The sequence below is a fragment of the Alosa pseudoharengus genome, unplaced genomic scaffold (genome assembly GCF_046254945.1).
Source record: "Alosa pseudoharengus isolate Yale_2024_CS ecotype anadromous, Long Island Sound unplaced genomic scaffold, YU_APseudo_1.1 YU_APseudo_1.1_scf_6, whole genome shotgun sequence".
NCBI lineage: Eukaryota > Metazoa > Chordata > Actinopteri > Clupeiformes > Clupeidae > Alosa > Alosa pseudoharengus.
Genome location: NW_027468848.1, coordinates 27,746,055 through 27,765,131, shown reverse-complemented (window position 1 = coordinate 27,765,131; position 19,077 = coordinate 27,746,055). Strand labels below are relative to the sequence as shown.

At 42.9% G+C, this 19,077-nt stretch overlaps 1 protein-coding gene across 1 annotated transcript in view; it reads left to right on the top strand.

Annotated features, from left to right (window-relative positions):
- rimbp2b (RIMS binding protein 2b) overlaps window positions 1-17,646 on the top strand; it is a 45,925-nt gene extending 28,279 nt beyond the window's left edge. The window contains exons 15-26 of the mRNA XM_076269903.1: window positions 39-191; window positions 4,945-5,724; window positions 6,550-6,655; window positions 7,276-7,401; window positions 9,779-9,945; window positions 10,207-10,375; window positions 10,877-10,939; window positions 11,476-11,573; window positions 11,951-11,983; window positions 12,844-12,915; window positions 14,289-14,423; window positions 17,458-17,646. Of these exons, the coding sequence (XP_076126018.1) occupies window positions 39-191; window positions 4,945-5,724; window positions 6,550-6,655; window positions 7,276-7,401; window positions 9,779-9,945; window positions 10,207-10,375; window positions 10,877-10,939; window positions 11,476-11,573; window positions 11,951-11,983; window positions 12,844-12,915; window positions 14,289-14,423; window positions 17,458-17,646 (2,091 nt within the window). The remainder of the gene's footprint in view (window positions 1-38; window positions 192-4,944; window positions 5,725-6,549; window positions 6,656-7,275; window positions 7,402-9,778; window positions 9,946-10,206; window positions 10,376-10,876; window positions 10,940-11,475; window positions 11,574-11,950; window positions 11,984-12,843; window positions 12,916-14,288; window positions 14,424-17,457) is intronic.
- Window positions 17,647-19,077: the final 1,431 nt, after the last annotated feature.

Below are 19,077 nucleotides of genomic sequence, written 5' to 3'. Positions count from 1 at the left end.
CTGGTGTCTGCCTCTCCCTCTCTCCTCTCGCGGTGCAGCCCCACTACAGCCACAGCGAGGAGTACTACACAGAGAGCAGCCGCGGCTCCGACCTGTCCGACATCATGGAGGAGGACGAGGAGGAGCTCTACTCGGAGATGCAGCTGGAGGAGGGCCGCCGGCGAAGCATCAACTCGCACAACACGCTCAAGGTACAGAACAGATACGCACTCAGTGCGCACTCGCACCCGCGGGCGTACACAAACACCAACCCGCACCCACACTCGCGTGCGTACCAGCAGAGCGCACACAGCTACGGCTACGAGCAAGCACAGCCGCAAGCGCACTCATACACACGGCAGCATGAACAGAATCCCCTTAACTCATACACGCGGCAGCACGAACAGAGTCCCTTTAACTCATACACACGGCAGCACGAACAGAGTCCCCTTAACTCATACACACGGCAGCACGAACAGAGTCCCCTTAACTCATACACACGGCAGCACGAACAGAGTCCCCTTAACTCATACACACGGCAGCAGGAGGAGACTCGCTTTAGACCGCGCTCCAGGACGATACCACTCTGGGGTTATGACAAGCGCCGGGGAGTAGGCTTCATCTGGGCCTAGCATGGGACATCATCTGAGACTAGCATGGGACATAAGGTGGGCGTTCACACTGGGGGTCAGTATTGGGAGGGTCACAGATCAGGAGCAGGTATTGGGTTTTTTTATTTATAAAAGGAGTATGGCTTTGATAAAATGACAATGGGGTGGTACATAGCTGGGACTTCCTCAAAGTAGGGCAGAAATGCTGCTACATTACAGTAAGAATAAAACTGAATTCAATTCTGTGAATGGGCAAGATTTGGGAGTATAGCCAGTGTCAGATAAATCACGTTTAGACTTAAATTAATTTAAAAAACAAAGGGTCTGCAATCCTAAAGAACTGCCAATCAGCTGTAAAGCTATGTGTTGATGGAGAAGGGCAGAAGACTAAAGCTCAGTGTAGGAGTTTGCACAGTATAATAGTGTAGGAGAAAACTCCTGTAGGAGGGGAAGAATTATGGTGCTTCAGTTCCATCTACGACAAACACACATCTGTGCTACTCACAAACTCCACACACAAGCCCACAACTCTCATCTTTACCTAGTCTCAACCAACCAAAGAACACATGCTTTAAACTAGGCACCATCTATAGTCTGTAAATAGCCTCTCCTCTGCTCTCCTCTCCTGTGAGTGTGACCTCTCACATATTTGTTTTATTCTTTCTTGCACAACATGTTGTTTAATCTGAGGGTTCTAAAGCTGATGTGTAATAATCACGGTTGCTATCTGTAACATGAGCCCAGTACTGTAGTGGCAAATTTATATTTTCTGCATGGAGTACAGTGCTTCTGTCTATACTTGAATCACTTGTAAATATAAATTGAACTGTGTGTTTTTCACAGATGTATAAGTGGGCACAAACATGCCCTTTGTCATTTGCTAGAGTGCACTGCGGGAATCTCATTTAAGTGGGCCTGCTTAAATGAAACAATTATTCACTTTTGTTTATGTTCGTCTCATGCCTATACTTTGGTTGTGTCTTATTTTTTTCAATATAAAATACAATAATATGAATACATTCAATTCAATGTAATATGTTGGTTGCGTGAATCTAAAAAGTCATGTCACTGTTGCCATACTGTAGAGTTGTTGATATTATTATGTTCCAGTTATAAATGTGGACTTTCTAAGTTAGCTGTGCATAAGCCTTAAGAGGCTGTATGACCCTTGCCTGTAGCCATATAAGCTGTATCTGTCTATGCTTTACGATGTTGTGCTGTCAAATGTCATGTTAACTAGGGTGTTACATGTTTATGATATTCAATTCATCCAGCAGATTCTTACCCTCTGTAGTTTAAGTGGAACTGAGATGAAAAGTCTATACCTGAACAATGAGTGTTAGCTGTCTAAACGTAACTATCAACTCATGACTAAGAACTACCGTAGTTAAAGCTTTGCATTTTTATGTCTCTATTTTTTTTTTCCAACAAAATGGCACATGTCCTCTGTTTTCATTGTCATCATGATTAGAGTCAAATATCCATTTCGTTCATGTACACCATTGCCGGCCGATATCAGTGTATTCATGAAGTATGTACAGTACTGCATTTTTTTCTGCTTTTTTTCTGTTCTGTTCTTCTGGAAAGCAAAACAAAATAAAATATGATATAAATAATGAAACAGGTGACAGAGAAGTCCCCATTATAAGGAATTAAATGCATGCCACTCCTTTGTTGGATCTGGGATCAAATGCCTGCGAGCTAAACCAGAGGTGTAGCACATGTGATGCCTTCTACCAAGCACATAATCTATAGATCCTCATAACACATGTAGACATGTCAGCACAGATTGTCGTAATAAAATACAGTATGTCTGTAGTAAGCTTCTCAAACTTAAAGCTCTTACATGCATGTTGTGTAAGTGCAATACAATAGAAATGGTAAAGTAATTAATAAAAACTTTGGTTTCACGGAAGTCATCCCCGCATGACGTCATCGATCTGAACCAATTCCCAATCACCTGTCTTGGGGAAATTTTCACGGGCCTTACATTATACAGTTTAAGGGCTTACCGCAATAAACTACCGGTAGTCCTCTTTTAGACATTCTGAAGCGACCAAATGGCCAGGTTCAGGGAATCAATTCAAGGCTAGAAAGAGTTAATGTCTCATGTTCTCCTTCAGAGAACCAAGGTTATATTCTTGCAGTCAAGTTCCCTCAACATTAAACAATGGGAACACATATACCACAGCCATCATTGCCACCGTGGCCTTATATTCACCGAGAACATATCAGCAGGGTACTACTGCACACACGCAGCTGGGAGTGAGAAGGAGCCGACAGCACAGCACAGGTATAGATCTGACGAGTGTGATGTGGCATCAGGGTGCAGTGGTTCACCAACACCAGAGTGGTACTCACGGGAGAGAATATGAAAAGACACCAGGATCTGTGTGGTGTGACACACACATGGCTGATATGTTTCTACTGGTTGACAATGTTTCACACGCATTGTGCACAGTCCGACATATCTGACCTGGGGTTTGCAGCTTCAGTGAACAGTGGCAGTTTGTTGGCATTGGAGGTTACTCACATCCTTGAAGCCAAAAGCACAGAGCAGGCTAAGGATGTATTTGTGACGTCCCAATTATAAAAGCGGGTGAAAATGCCGCCTGAAGCCCAGCTTGCGCTTAAACATATCTGTTCTATTGAGACACCTTTTTATGCCGCCCAAGAGGCAGCCACGCTCCTAGTGTAATCGGCTTTTAAGCGTTCAGGGGCAGGTACACTTCGTCGTCATGGTGATTAGAGGGTAACCACTACCTCTCCTTCTGCCTCGCTGTTGAAGGCGAGGAGTGACATCACTTCATTTCTGAGACAGAACATGTCCACTGGGAGCTCACCTCTCTCAGCTCCAGGCAAGCATACAGGTGAAGAGGGGCAGGATGCCCTGCTACAAGCAGCCATATGCACCGGAGAGCGAGAGTGGCGATGACTGCGAGTTGGGAAGAATTGGGCTACCCGACATGGATGTGCACACCAGGGTGCGGAAGTGAAGTGTCTGGGACTCCATCTCACCACAGTAGGGGGCAGAAGGCTGGCGGGCAGAGAACTTCCTGGGCATGTTCCGCATGCAGGCTTGCTTGTTGTGCCCCTCCGTGATGGGGATAGCACACCTGCATGAAGGGGGCATCGGCGGAACTCTGCTGCCATCGTAGATCTTCTGGAATTGATCACCGCCTTGAAAAAAGCTATAGCTTTTGACGGGTAAAAAACTTGCGATGCTCTCAAGGGGGACTGCTAGTCTGACACTTTGTGAGCTTTAACTTGCTGGTGGGTTGGAGCTTCCTTCGCAGTTCGAGAGCTCGAGGGTTGCTGAAGAATGAAAAGAGGACTAGTTTATTGCAGTTGACCCTTATTTAGTATATTGCCCATGAAAAATTCCCTAAGACGGGTAATTGGAGATTGGTTCAGGTCAGTTACTCCATGCGGGGATGACTTCCCACTGATGAACGTCGCATGAACTTGACTGAAAAACAACAGCTTATTGCATTTGAAATCTATATGCTTATCACTTGTGGATGACACTCTTATGATATTTACAATAAGTATGCATATCTCTGTCTACAAGCTACAGAACTGCTGTCTCATTTTCCCAATTAAAGTGTATGGGCAGCTATGGCTTTAGAGCACCCAGTCTTTTGTGGTGGATGAAGTAGGTTTGAAACAGATAGAGCAGAGGTGCTCTGAGGTTGGTAGTTATTTTAAGTCTCCTGACCTCAACCTTTGTAAGGCTCACATATTTAGTTTATGCTGGACTCACACCCCTCCTCCGCACAGGTATAAAGATTTTATTCCTTTATTTACTATCCTTCATCCTTTTTCTTTTCTATTCAGTTTCACTCATGCTCATGCTGGCTTTTCACCCGTTGCTGCATTTTTTCATGTTTGTGGAGCCTTTGTTTTTTTTTTTTTTTTTTTTTTTAGTTGTTTTGTTGCTAGGACGATTTCTTTTGTGTTTCTGTTACTGGATGTTTGTCTGTCTCATCACATTGATTCCTCCTCCAACTCCCATCCTCACAGTGATTTGACATTCCCATGGATACCCTCCACAGATTCCCGACTGAAGCATGCCATATCCGTCACGGCATGACAATGCATGCCTTTGCATCAGGCTACTGCCACAGATAACTAATTCTGTCTTTACTTTTGTCTTTCTTTTCCCATTTTGTTCTTATTTGCACACTTTGTTGCGTCTCCTGCCTGTTCTTACACCTTCAAAAAACAAAAAAACATGAAAAAAAAAACTAAAAAATAAAACAAAAACAAAAAAAAACACTGAAATCATAAACTCTAAACTCTTATCAATCCCTGGGCTGCATCACACTTTGCCACCTGCCGGTCCGTGGCTCAGGATTACTACCGACGGCATGACCTGGCAGAGGAGCGAGATAACTGGGACCTGCAACGGGAGGTGGTGCGGCAGCGTTCCCTGCGCAGCAAGCGCCTCCACAGCATCCCAGAGGTGGCAGAGGACGAGACGGAGGGCGGGGTGGTGGTGGAGGCAATGGGCCAGCGGACGCGCTTCGAGGACCAGCGGCCAGGCACGGCGAGTCGGGGCCCCCACGTCTACTATCAGGACTCGAGGCAGCATAACCGGCTCTCCCCGAGCAAGTGCATCCGCCGGCTGCAACGCCAGCGGTCCTCGCCCCGCTACTCCTCCCTGGACGAGCGGGGACCTGGCGGACTCGGGTGGACGAGTGCCCGTCAGGCCACAAAGAGCCCCGACAGCGGGCTAGACTGCGGCAGCGAGGAGGAGTGCTCCCTGGGGTACCGTGGCGTGTACATGTATGGCGCGGGAAGCCCCATGCGTGTGGGTATGGGGCGTAGCATGCGTCTGATCCACTGTGAGGGCCCCGTGGAGCGCCGTGCCCTGGCGGCGGGAAGGAAGAGGACGCTGACGCGACAGAGCAGCATCGAGGACGACTTCCTGGAAGTTAGCATGGACATGCGGAGCAGGCGCGGAGACCTGGGAGGCTACTACGATCATCCTCATTATCGTCAGCATTACCACCAGCACCCTCAGCGTCGCTTCCAGAGCGAGGGGCGGCTGACGGACGTCGGCAGGAGCTACTACAGGGATAATAGGGCCCACTCTGTGGCCAGACTCAACCGGGGAATGGACGAGCCTCTGGTGTGTGTGACCGGCTACAAGCCTCCGACCTGCTCTCACTCACACACCCACCCTCCCCTCCCCACGACCTGTCACACTCCTCCTCATCTCTCTGCTGCTTTAAGTTCACATTTTCAGAGCAGTAAAACCATTTCTCTTTTTGGTGTTTATTTTTCCCGTCAATCCTGCATTTCCCCCTTGTACATTTGGTAATGTATATTCTTTGTTTGTTTTTATTTTGTGTGTTATTTTATTCGTTTTATGGCTTGATCTGTTTGATTTGGATTGACGTTGATTGAATGTTACTACATGTTCATTGGTTTGTTCTTCTTTGTTTCGTAGATTTCTTTTATTTTACCTCTCATGTGTATTGTTTGTTTCTTTTCCCAGGATGTGTAGTGAAATGTTTTGACTGTAGAATTTTTTACACATTTTTTTTTTTACCTAAAGGCCATTGGATTGAGTTTCTTGTTTCTGTGACTACAGCAGTATACAGCTGGCTTAATATCTCCTCCTCTTTATCTCTTCCTTCCGCTCTCTCTCTTTTCATCTTGAAAAGATGAAAAAAAAAACAGAACAAAAACTGAGATGGTCTTTAGTTCAACATTCAGTTTCTGCCAAAACCCTACCCATGTTGTTGTTGGGGCTGTGTGAACTGATTCTTTTTTTTTTTTTTTTGTTTCTCGGTCCCTCTCCTTGACTGTTTGATTGTTTAGCTTTGTTTTATTTTTTGGGCAACACAGAAATTCTAACATTTTTGCTTGCCTACCTTTTTGTATCCTTCATAAAAGTCTACCTCATCTGAACATCTTTAACATGGGACATTTTTCTTTCTCCTTTTTTAAGATTTTAGGAAGCTCCCAATCCATGGCACGCCTGGATCATACGGGGAGGAGGACGGCCCATGGCTGTGCCCCCTCACCAAGACGCCCCATGATGGTTCCTTCCATTGGTTAGTTTGGGTACCGCCCCCCTGCCTGCCCCCAACCAATCTGCTTTCAACTCCTAACAAAACACTGGTGCTGTGTTTCTTGCCCCCTTTCCCTCTTTTCCCCATATCTCTCTGGTACTGTGTCAAACTGTGTACTCTCCCTGGATAATTGACGTTTTTAAGCTGCTGTCACTCATTTTGTTTTTGTGTCACTATTAGTATTACAGATAAAGTGATAGACGCATGGTTAAAGCAAGTTTATTGTGAATATCAAATAACAGACTGAAGAAAAGAAAACATTTTGGTGTCTGTTATTAGGTCTTTCACCTGATAGTCAGTGCATTGCTGTTTTACATTCCGAAACTCCGAATTCAGCTCTTGTTGGTTGAAGTTGCCTCACAACGATGCTCTAGGATCAGTCTAATCTTTGAGTCTCTTGACCAATGTGACAATAAATAAATAAAAAAACTGATCCTAGATTGGCAGTAAGGAGCAACTTCACCCTGGAGAGGTCAAGTGGCTTCAGACTCCGCCCACCCTCATCCCATGATCCTTCACCCACAGGAAGTCCATGCCAGGTGGGTGGGGTTTTGACAGGAGTAGGGGCTTTGGCAGTAATGCTTTGATTGGTGTTTCCATAGAAATCACCATGGAGAATAACAGTGAGGGGAGTGAGGTGAACCTCTCACCTGTCAAGGAAGATGTTTACTATGGCAGTGTAGCTCGGCGCAGGAAGTGGCCCCCACAGCGATCAGACCATCGATATGGTATGTGGCGCGGCACACCATCAGAGAACAACCACAAACAAACAAACAAACAAACCAACCAAACAGTGCAGAGCAGGTTTTAGCACGTATGATTTTCCCCGATTGTAACAGTTAATATTAGTTCAGAGTTGATGCTTTTCTGTTGCCACCTGTTTTTGCTTTTCTTCAGCCAGAATAGCAGAATCAAAACCTGTCCTTTTTGAATTCTATAACATGAATTGTCAGCTAAAAAATAGCAAGAGTATAACACAGACCTAATGGACACAGGCTGTAGGTTATTTCCAATCCTCATGTGATGTACTGTAGCTGTATATAGTGTAGACAACGTGGCCTGTTCTCTTAGTGATGAATGAGTGCTGCCCTTTCTCCCTCCCTGTGTGCCTTTGTGTCGCCCCAAACCCAAGAGACTGCCCCTGTGCCTGTAAACTACCCCCGTCCTCCTATTTCCACCCTCCTCTCTTGCCCATCTGCACCCACCCTCAATATGTATTCCCTTACAAACACTCCATTCCTGCTGCTGCTGTGGCTTGTTCTGCATGAACGTTTGTCCACACTGTTGTTTGGTTAAGCAAATGCATGATCACAGTCTTTTCCCATTAGTGCTCTGATAAAGGGCATTTCAGTGAAGATAGAGAATCCAGGTATGATTAACAGCAGGCATGATTAACACATAAATAAGATTTTTCCAAAGATTATATCTGTGTCCAGAGATATTATTGTGGCACTAAACCTTATGTTGCATGAACAGAGTTTTGCGTGCCGGAATTTTATACATGAATTTACTTATTATCTGATCTTTGCCAGTCAGAATTTTATATGCCTATTTTCCAACATCAAAATGCACTGCATGTATAGTTGAGCTTAGACACTAAGGTGTGTGTCCATCGAAGACTGTGTATAGAATGGCTCTGAGTGCAATTGGACTCACTTCAAATAAGCATCACCTCCATTCTGCAAACAGCTGATAGCATGCAAGGGTGCTGCTGTGAGTTCTTAGCTTAATTAACTGTTATGAGACCATGATGGTTGTCTGTATTTCTGAGTGTGACATTTGATCTGGATAAAAAGCATGTGATCTTAGATATTTACTCTTCATACAAATGTACCACTTTTACCACAAACAGCACTCTGTTTTAAAGCCCTCCCACCTCAATACAAACCTGGCTTTGATTGCAAAAGAGGATGATTTACACAATGGCTGATGCAACATGACATGAGAGGTTTGCAGGTGCAACATCAAAATCCTTTGCATTATGGCATTTTGTTATTGCATCACAACGTTGGCTTATTACTAAACATAAACATGCGTTCTCATTTGGGCTTTATGGCAGTGTGTTCTAGTATGCTGCATGCATGTGTGCTCGTTAAGGCTCGTTGAAATGGTTTCAGTAAAACAGCAATGTACACATTTTCCCCCTTTGTCTTGTGCATGGCTGGTAAACTCCTATCCTCAATCAGTTGCTCAGTCGGACAAGTTATTGAACCCCTCCTAGTGGTGAGTCAGATGAACTGTATTTTCCAGACTGCAAGGCACATACCATCTGGCTAGTGTTTCTACTCATACGCTCAAGTAACACACTGAGTAATTGGTCTTTCCCTGCATTTGTTAAAAAAAAGTTTTTGAAAGGCCTGACATTTCTAAATCCATTGATCATTTCTAGTCATTTTGTTGGCCAGCAGACCAACACAGTAATAGTTCACTGGTGGGCTAGCATGATTGTCACAATTAATCAATCTGTCAATCAAACATTTAGTAATTAAAGGACACGTCATGTTAGATTAGATTGATGAGATAGATTTTTTTTTTTTTTTTGTAAAATGCAAGTTTTGGAAAGTTAGAAGCATTTAATGTACATTTTGTACTGTGAAACAAAAAAAGCTCCAAGGATACGGGGTAACAATGCGGAGTTTTGGAGCATCGAGATTAGATGACACATATTCTAATATGACTAATATTCAACTGGCATAATGCAGTATGGAAAATACGGCAACTGCTGTGTAAAGTATGTTGTGCGTACTGTCAGTGTGTTGTCTCTCTTATTCTGTGAATGTGTTAGCAATATCCCTTGCATATGTTGTCCAAAAGGGCTGAGCTCTGCCGTTTTCATGGAGAATATTTGTGGTTTCTATACATGTCCGTTGTACATACCGGATATTTCTTTTACATATTGTATCCGAAGTCTTGAATTCCCTTCTTATTTGTAATACTAGTCCAGTTTTGCCCAGTATGTGGAGTTTATGCGTTTATGTGATTCGCTGGCACTTGTTGTGGGGACATGTTCATAGCCCTAGGCAACAGAATTAGGTGCAACTAACACTGTAAACCCCAGCCATTTTGGATCTTAGAGCAGCAGTAGCTTGGTCTCTTTCATTTCAGATGATTATGGTGGACGTGGTCGCCGCTCACCAGAGTACTATGAGTCTGAGCCAGAGGACCTTACTCGAATATTTGTTGCCCTGTTTGATTACGATCCCCTCTCCATGTCCCCAAACCCTGACGCTGGGGTTGAGGAGCTTCCCTTTAAGGAAGGCCAGATCATTAAGGTATGGGTGCCTGGATATTGCATATCCTGTTGACATTTTTATATTCCACTCTAATTGTCTATTTCATGGCTACATTTGAGTGTTTCTATACTCCTCATGGCTCCTAACTTTCTATATAAATTATATATATAAGAGTTTATACAATGCATTTCTTTATTTACATAAAAAAAGAGCTAGAGCTAGAGTTGTTGCCCAGCAGTGTATCAGGGAATTTCCACTACATGCTTGACTACTAAACCTATGCCCTGTGTCATGATGCAGGTGTACGGCGATAAGGACACGGATGGATTTTACCGGGCTGAGATCGGCGGTCGCCGGGGACTCATTCCATGCAACATGGTGTCCGAGATTCAGACAGAGGACGACGAGATGATGGACCAGCTCCTCAAGCAGGGATTTCTTCCCCTCAACACTCCAGTGGAGAAGATAGGTGTGCCTAAACACTCCACTGTCTCTCTTCCGCAAGTAATGCATGTACTCCCTCTCTCCATTTTCATGTTCTCTCTGAAGTGTCTCCATGGCTGGCTTTTCTGCTCCCAGCTGCTACCTCTCTCCTCTGCAGCAGAAACCTGTTCATTTCTTTTTTTCTTCTCTTCTTCTCAGTCTACTTTATGGTCATCCTCTCTCTTACTGTCCCTTTATCTGCAATGAGATAGCATCTCTACACACCGCTCTCTTTCTCTTTCTCTCTGATACCATTCTTTTTCTTCTTCTTCCCCCTTTGCTCTCACTGTTCTGTTCATTATCCCTAATAAATGTTTTGAATGCAGCATCTCCTCTCCCCAAACCTTTGTTTAGCAGTGAGTGTGTGAGTGTGGACGCTCCTCGCGCCTTTTTGAAACTCCTCTGCAAGTGAATGACACCTGTGCTTTACCTCTTCCCTTTCCCTCTCTCATTTCCTCTCTCTTTCTTCCACTCCCTGCCTGTAAAGTCAACTGCAACCGCTTCAAAGATGGCCGCTCAATAAACCGCAGGTCCCGAAAATCCAAAAGAGGTCTGTTCTTACCCCCATTTCCTCCCTCCTCCTCACGGGTTAGCCCCATGCACTCGTTGATTTTTTTCTTTCTTTTCCGCTTACTCTCTTTCCTCTTAGCCTTCCTTCTTTCTTACTGACGTAAGACACAATAGTTTCCCCCACGTTACCAGTTCGGAATCAATTGACAGAGAACGTTTAGCATGATTTGCCTGGTCAGAAGCAAAACCGTGCGCAAGTACAAGATGCAGGTCTTATACCTGAACCTAGGTCAGACTGTTAGCAATGCATTTACAACACCCGGTTACGGGGAAATATAAAACAATAATAAAACACTGTGGGTGAGATACTGACATACAAGCAAATGATTTTCTGAATGTGCTGTGCAATTCTTTTTCTTCTTCTTCTGTGCCATGTTCTGTATAATTTGCAGAGCTCGCCATGTCACATATCCAGATGTTCCAATGCAATTATCATATAACTTTGGATGATAATAACGGTTTCTTTTTCTCTGACGCTCCTCCTGCTCCAACCCCCTCTTGTTTCTTGTGTGTCAGAGAGGAACAGGCGCAGTGGACGGCAGCATCCTGTGTCCACCCGCAGGATGGTGGCACTGTACGACTATGACCCCAGAGAGAGCTCTCCCAACGTTGATGTGGAGGTAAAGATCACTCCACTGCATGGCACCGCACACTTTCACACTCACATTCCCAAAGTCCAGTCTAAAAGTTTCATGTAGGTTCACATGGCTTCCAGACCGTTTTAGCTTTGCTCTGGCTCACCTAGGCACTGCCAAAACAGGCTGCAGGCTTACTGGCATTGGGCTCGTAATTTATCAACCACTGTACTGGACCTTGCCACACTCAATACACTCTACTACCACCATACAGTAGATGCCCATGCCTTGTTTATCAGGTTTATTTCACGCAGTTCTCACAACATACAGTATAGGAAAGTGTGTGCGTGTGTATGTCAGTGTGCCATGCTCCTCGTTGTCACTCACTTTCATCCTTTACGTTGGCACTGTCTCAGACCCACTATGGGGGCACCAGGCTGAGTGAGGAGGTGAGTGAGAAGGAGCCAGACTCTACTGTGAGGACGTGTCCCAAATGACACCCTATTCCCTACCCCAGACACTCAACCCCTTATTGTCAGTTAGTGCACCCTTTGCACTCCTTGTTGTTGTCGTTGAGCATGGAAATACATAAGAAAAATAGCCTGGTTTGCTCTATGAAGCCAGTCATGAGGCCTTCAGGAATGCTACATAATAATTATAATGACTCATATTGAACCTATAACATGAAAGGCATCCTAATTAACAATAGAGTGTGAGAGAGCAGTTGCTGTCCTTTAACCTCATATGTGTTACAGGAGACTTCATAACCCAGTAGTAGTATAATGCATGTTTCATACAAATTATTTGAGGTATTATGTAGCATTTATTTAAGGCTCTATGGTCAGTGGCTTCAAGCAACCAAAACATCCTTGTTCACTCAGGGCAGTTGGGAATAATGGAGGTGAAGAATTTGCAACACGTGTGTTCCCCTTGTTTGTTGCTAGTGCAGAGGAGGTAAGGGTTGCACAAACAACTACGCTTGTGGACTCAACCCTCAGTATTTTCCTGGGTGGTGCCTTACCTCATCTGTAGATTGTGTGTTGAGTGGTTTTACAAGTGTTCTCTGTGTTTGGGGATCTTTCAAAAAGGGTGGGGTCTGATTACATTTGACATGATAATAATAGTGTTATATTTCTGTGTGAATTGAATTGACTCTTTGCAGTTTAGTCAGAACAAACCAAATAATTTCAAGTGTATGTCAGGTTTCAGCATTTATTTGTTTGTTTATGTAAACCTCAACCTCCTCAGATGTGTATTTTTTCAGCTGGCTTATCTATTTGACATTAAGAGTTATTTTTCATCTCCCCAGGCTGAGCTGACTTTCTGTGCTGGTGACGTAATCACTGTGTTTGGGGAAATTGATGAGGATGGTTTTTATTATGTAAGTATCAATCAGAATTTGAAGTAGCACAATAAAAAACAATGATGTGATGTCAACACCTTTAGCTAAAACACTGACAACAGAGTTACTGAAACCGAGGGGAAAGTGTTTGTAGCTTGTCATAAAACCAGATATCATTTTTACAATGTATTGATAAGAGAGCCTATATTATTATTTTTTTTTTTTTCATTTTAGCAACTTATTATGTGAAGGGCCAGTTTCCCCAGAGTAACTTGGTAAAGTGCCTTGCCCAAGGGCACAACGGTGGAAGCCGGGAATCGAACCCACAACTTTTTTTTTTTGCTACTGCATGCTAGCCCAGCTCCTTAACCACTACACTACCACCGCCCTATATGAATATCATATAAACATTAGCATATATCAGCTAGCCTATTTATCTGTTGCTTGTCTTAAATTCCTTCTTTATGCATATCATGTTGTCATTAGGGGTTTCACAACTCCTAATTTTTGACTAGTTAGCAAGTTTTTCATATTAGAAGTCAACTAGTCACCATCTACTGGTACTGCTAACATTATTGCTAGTGCTAGCTCTTGGCAGCAGATGCTTAATTTTTACATGGATATCCATAGCAGGCGTGTTCTTATTAGTACAGCGTTACACAACTTACTGTACATGTCACTGTGGAACAGATCTTAATTTCAGGGAAGCACTTCCATACATAGGAATGTAGCCTGTTCAGCCTTTAGACATTTCGTCCTCGAATCGTTGACTGCTGCCTAGAGTGGCAAGTCTAGTGGTTACAGTATGATACACTTATGTCACACGGTCGCCATTTTCAATATTTTACTGTATGCACGAATGAGGTTTTGGTGGTTCAAAAAGGTGCTGTGAGTGAAGGGAGTACCAGACTGTTTTTCCTACCAATGACAGAACCAAGAACTGTTTTTTCATTGTTTCCCAAGAGACACAGACATCCATTGGCAGTGAACTGCCAAAATAAAGTGAGATGTTGAACATATTTTGATGTTTTGCTGAGATAGCACACCAATCACCTTCTATATGGGTGATAATGTAGCCCTCTATTCTATTAATATCTATTATACTGATCTCAGGATCCGGATTCTTTCATTAGCCCACTTCCAGCTGACATCCATCATCGTTAACATTAATGGTAAAGACTCAAGGTTCTTCGTCCAAGCCATTGTTATCAAAGCAGCTCAAATTGTAAGTCACACTGTAAGTGAATGTAGCGCGACAGCAGGTCCACCACCAAAGCCTCATTTTCACGCAGAAAATGTTCAAAATGGCGACCATGTGAAATAAGTAATTGATGAAAAACCCCTAGTTGGCATAGTAGCATGACATGATTTTTGTACCTTTAACCTTCTCTCATCATCCATCTACCTCACAGGGTGAACTGAACGGACATAAAGGCCTGATCCCCTCCAACTTTCTGGAAGAAGTGCCTGAGGATGTAGAGGTCTATCTGACAGACACTCCATCTCGCTACCCCCAGGATCACCCATCAAGGACAAAGACCAAAAGGGTACATCATCTTAAGCAGTGCTAGCCCTCTCATCATCCATCTGCTCTTTGTATCTTCTTTATTGCTCTATCTCTCCTTTTTATCCACTTCTTTTTATGCCTCCTCCTCTCCTCTGTATTTGTATTTTTTCGTCTTTTTTAAATCTTACCCTCTGTGTTTCTGTCGTGTGACCAGCCACTTGATTATAAAGGGTTTGTTTGGAAGTGACGCAGAAAAAAGGCCAATGACACAGACATGTCTATCGATGTCTATCGTTGACCTTCCAAACTCTTGACTGTGGACCATCTCAGTATTAATGTTAATATGTAGAGGTGGATTGAGGGCACCAAACGTGGGGATTTGTTATGTAAAAGATTCATAAAGAATTGGAGTGAAGAGGATCTGGTGAAGTTATCCTCCAGTCTTCCCCCAGCTGTCCGCCAGGCATCTTTGTGTCATATGTGAAGATAAACAGAGAAAGCACTAACTTCAACATTGTATTTTTTAACCCCAACAGAGACACTGAGCATTGTCTTAAATGCTTTATGGATATGGTCTTGTTTGTTCAAAAAACGCAGTTTATAATAGAAGATAATAGTTTTGATGTATTGGAAGATGAAAAACAACTAGACTGTAGTCCTGCATGTCCATGATTTAAAAAAGAAAGAAATGCTTGAGTTTTTGTTTTCCTTTTTTACACTGCACCAATTTGAGTCTAGTAATATATAAAATATATATGATCTTTTGTATATGTTTCTGAGAGCAATGTTTTTTTTTTGTATACTGGTAGCATTGACAGTTATTCAGTTCAAAGAAAGTCTCTATTAGTAAGAACTGATCAGAAGAAGAATTATATTCATAGATGTAATAGTAATGTAACTATAACTGTGTGTGGAAAAAAGAAACAAACAAACAAAAAATGCGGTCGCGAATTAATGTTCTACCTTATCAACAGGTTCAGCCGAGATCTTGTATTTGGTTTCTTTGTGACTGTTTGGTTCTCTTATCATATTTCATTGTGCAAACTGTTGAAAATGTCATCACTGCATTATTTATTATTTTGTATTTCTTTTTCTCACCCGCTCGGCAAACACAGAAGAAGAGTGTTCATTTCACTCCGTAAAGGCTCAGTGGCCGTCACGTAAGTGAACAACCGAGGATACCACTGTTACGCTCTCCTCGTCTAATGCAGATGACAGGGGTCCCCTTTAGCTCCTGGTATGCAGCAACACACACATACGCAACTTACACACACACAACACACATACACAACACACACACACACACACACACACACACACACACACACACACACACACACACACACACACACACTAACACATAACATTTAGCTTGTTAAACTCTTCGCACATATACACCATTTTCTCATGCACCTATAGACAAGCACCCTGTCCATACAGAATAATTTTGAATACTTGATTTGATATTGAGATTTGAAATGGGGCTTGATAGCTTAAATGTGGTCACCCTGGCCAATGCATTAGACAAGAGGCATGGTATCTTCCGTTGTTTCTTTTGGGTGTTGTACATTCTAATGTCCGTCTTTCATAACCAGTAATACCCTTACTGTGACTCATGAGAAGCTTCAAGGCCATAGTTGCACATCTAAGGTTCAGAGTTTACCCACCCACTACCCCTAACAACTGTGTGTAGTCAATTAGATGAGAAGCTATTGGCACTCGGACTGAAATTCTCCATTTTCCTTACCCCACCCCCTCCGCCCACCTCTCCAGTTGAAGTAGTGCACCTTGACATGCTGCTAAGTAAATAACTGAAGAAAAATAAAAAAAGTTTTGATTTGAAAATTGGTACCAGACAAAAGATTTGTCCAGCAAGTAGTTTAATGCTGATGTTAAACTTGAGCATGTGGGGTGCACTTTTTCTTTCTCATCTACAGAATAGGTAGTTTAGATGTAGCAGTCGTTAGTGACATTCTCCTTTTGTCCCTACATAGAGAGTGGCACGGGTTCCAAAAAGGAACATCATAGTCAATTAACATGAGATTTTTTTTGCATTATAATCTGACACGTTTTATGTAAATCTATGTTAATTTTTAACTAAACATTGTCACCAAACCGTCAATTGGGCCAACCTAACCACAATGTTAGGTCATGTACATGTCATAATTTGCTGGTAAGTCAAACTCTATTCTTACTTTGTAAATCTGGTAAATAATAGCTCTGGGCATGCCAGACCTCAACCAATTGTATTTTGACAATTCTGTTATTACAGTCTTAAACACGCTCTCATGTTAATGGCCTTCAAGTTGGAGAATTCCTCTCTGAAGTGCAATGGAAAAAGCCTTTTAGCTCATGAGTACAATGGAAGAATACTTTAGACGATAAATGTTTTTTCCTGTTCCCCACATGTGTATGACTGCCTTCACTTTCTAAGAGAAACTGTGTGTCATCTTCAATGTCCCTCAAAACAACAAGTACTGAATATCAGATTTATTTTGTTTTTTGGGTGAAAGATAGTTGTTGATACATCTCCCTTATTTCAGTAGCCATTCCATGTAGCTAAAACAGTGAATACGGATAAATGAATGCAGATTTGGGACCAGACCTGCTGCTGTCTCCCCAAGAATACATAGATGGTCAGGTTAATTAAGCAACTGAAGCCAGTTTTGGGAAATATTTGTATGGAATTGCTAAGAGCAGAAAGACAGTTTCCTTCAAAAAAGCCCCAATCTCTAGCAGTGATTCACATAACTCTCAAGGGAAATAGCCACATGTATAGTACTGTGTGTTGATAAACCCAACATAGTACATATACAGTGGCTGTATTGGGACAGAAAAGTCGCTAAGACAAATTTAGAGGGGTTGAGAGACATTTTGAAGTGAAAAGTTTGTTGAGAGACAAAAACAAGGCGGAAGTGGAAGAAGAGGTTACAATGCAAACAGAAAGTTTGAAAACAGAAGGGAAGAAAGGAAAGAAGAAAGGAGGGAAGGTAGGAAAGAAGGAGAGGAAAAAGAAAAAGACATTTTTGCTAATTCCCCTCCACCTGAACTGTCCCCTACGGGTCTCCCATTAGGTCCCGCTGGACAAATCGGGTCCACCCAGAAGAGCAGCAACCCCAACCGTGCGCCCTCGCATCCCGGGCTCCGGTCCTGCCTCCCAGGGCCCCGGCAGCCCCATGAGGGCCGCGCGCACCAACACAAAGACAAAGGGACTGCTCTCCAAAGGGAAGAAACTCTTGAAAAAGCTTGGAGCTGTAAAGTAATCTTCCTAAACTCTCCTTCACTTGCTACTGCTACTACTACTACTACTACTACTACTACTACTACTACTACTACTACTACTACTACTGCTACTACTCCATTCCTCTCCTAACAAAGGCAACGGCGTGTATGACACGAAAACACCACAACTAAAAGATGAGAAGCAAAAAGAAAACATAAGTTCTATCACTGCTAGGTGCTCAAATGTGGAAAATGATGTCTTCTGTTGCTGCTCCACTTGCAGTCTTACACTAAGAAATAGGGAGGATTAAAATATGAAGCAAGTAGAGAAATGTGTTCAAAACTTGGATGTTTTACGAGATCTGTTGAGTGCTGAGATTATCTGGAGTAGTGTGTCACTCTCCTATTGTTTTATTATTATTATGATGATGATTATTATTATTATTAAGGCAGCAACAGTATATTTATTTTATACAGAGGACATTGAGATTCAGGGATTTGAGAAGGTTTACGCATAGTGATTACGGCAGGGAGACTTGTGCGTGTTGTATACTTTCGTTGTCAAGCACAGAAACGCAAGGTCGGGATTGAGGAGAGCCTTCTCTCCCTCTCTCAGGTCATGAATGTACAGTCCGTTGCTCTCAGAAGGTGTTGAATAATGGCATACCTCCAAGAACTACACCTACACTCAGCCCTCAAGCCTCCTAGAGTCAGGCTGCAGATTGTCTGTCCATGCCTGGTTAGACCACAGTACACCATGTACAGTGTTTACAGCCAACTACCAATCTACCCAGTGCTTGGATGGATACTATGGAACAAAAAATATTTCTACACACTTTATAATTCTGCTCCAGTCATTACATGGTTAAGTTCTGCACAGATCAAGGTTGCAGTCTACTTTAAATATACATGAAGGCTAAAAAAAAAATCACTGTCTGCCTAAAAAAGAGATATGAATAGCACAATAAATGCCCTAGCACAGAACAGGAACAGGGTTTTGGGGTTACTAGAATTTGAGGCTTCCTTTTTTGCTTTTAATTTTTGCAAAAAATAAAAAGGGAAAGACGTCTGCCAAACCCTGCCGAGCGTGGCTAGGTTAGCAGTGTTGGATGGTCATGAATTGCCTAGTGTGACTCTGCCTCCATGTATTTGCCTTATAATTGCACAATGATTTGAACTTTTATTCAGTCTGGTCTGTGGTGCAAAAGGTCTGTTCGTTTGTTTGTTTGTTTGTTTGTTTGGATGTGTGGTGTGCATTCATGTCTCATTGCATTCTCTCTGGAAACAAACAAACAAGAGAGAGAGAGAGAAAAAAAGTGTGTTTTACCGTCACGTGATACAGTGATGTGCTGCTTACTGCATCCCCACGCTTGTCATGTGCTTTTTGGTGGATGTGATGGGACATCTGAATATCCCACCCTTTATGCCCAAACCTGCTCAGCACAAAACAACTCGTTCCATGGGCCTTTTTC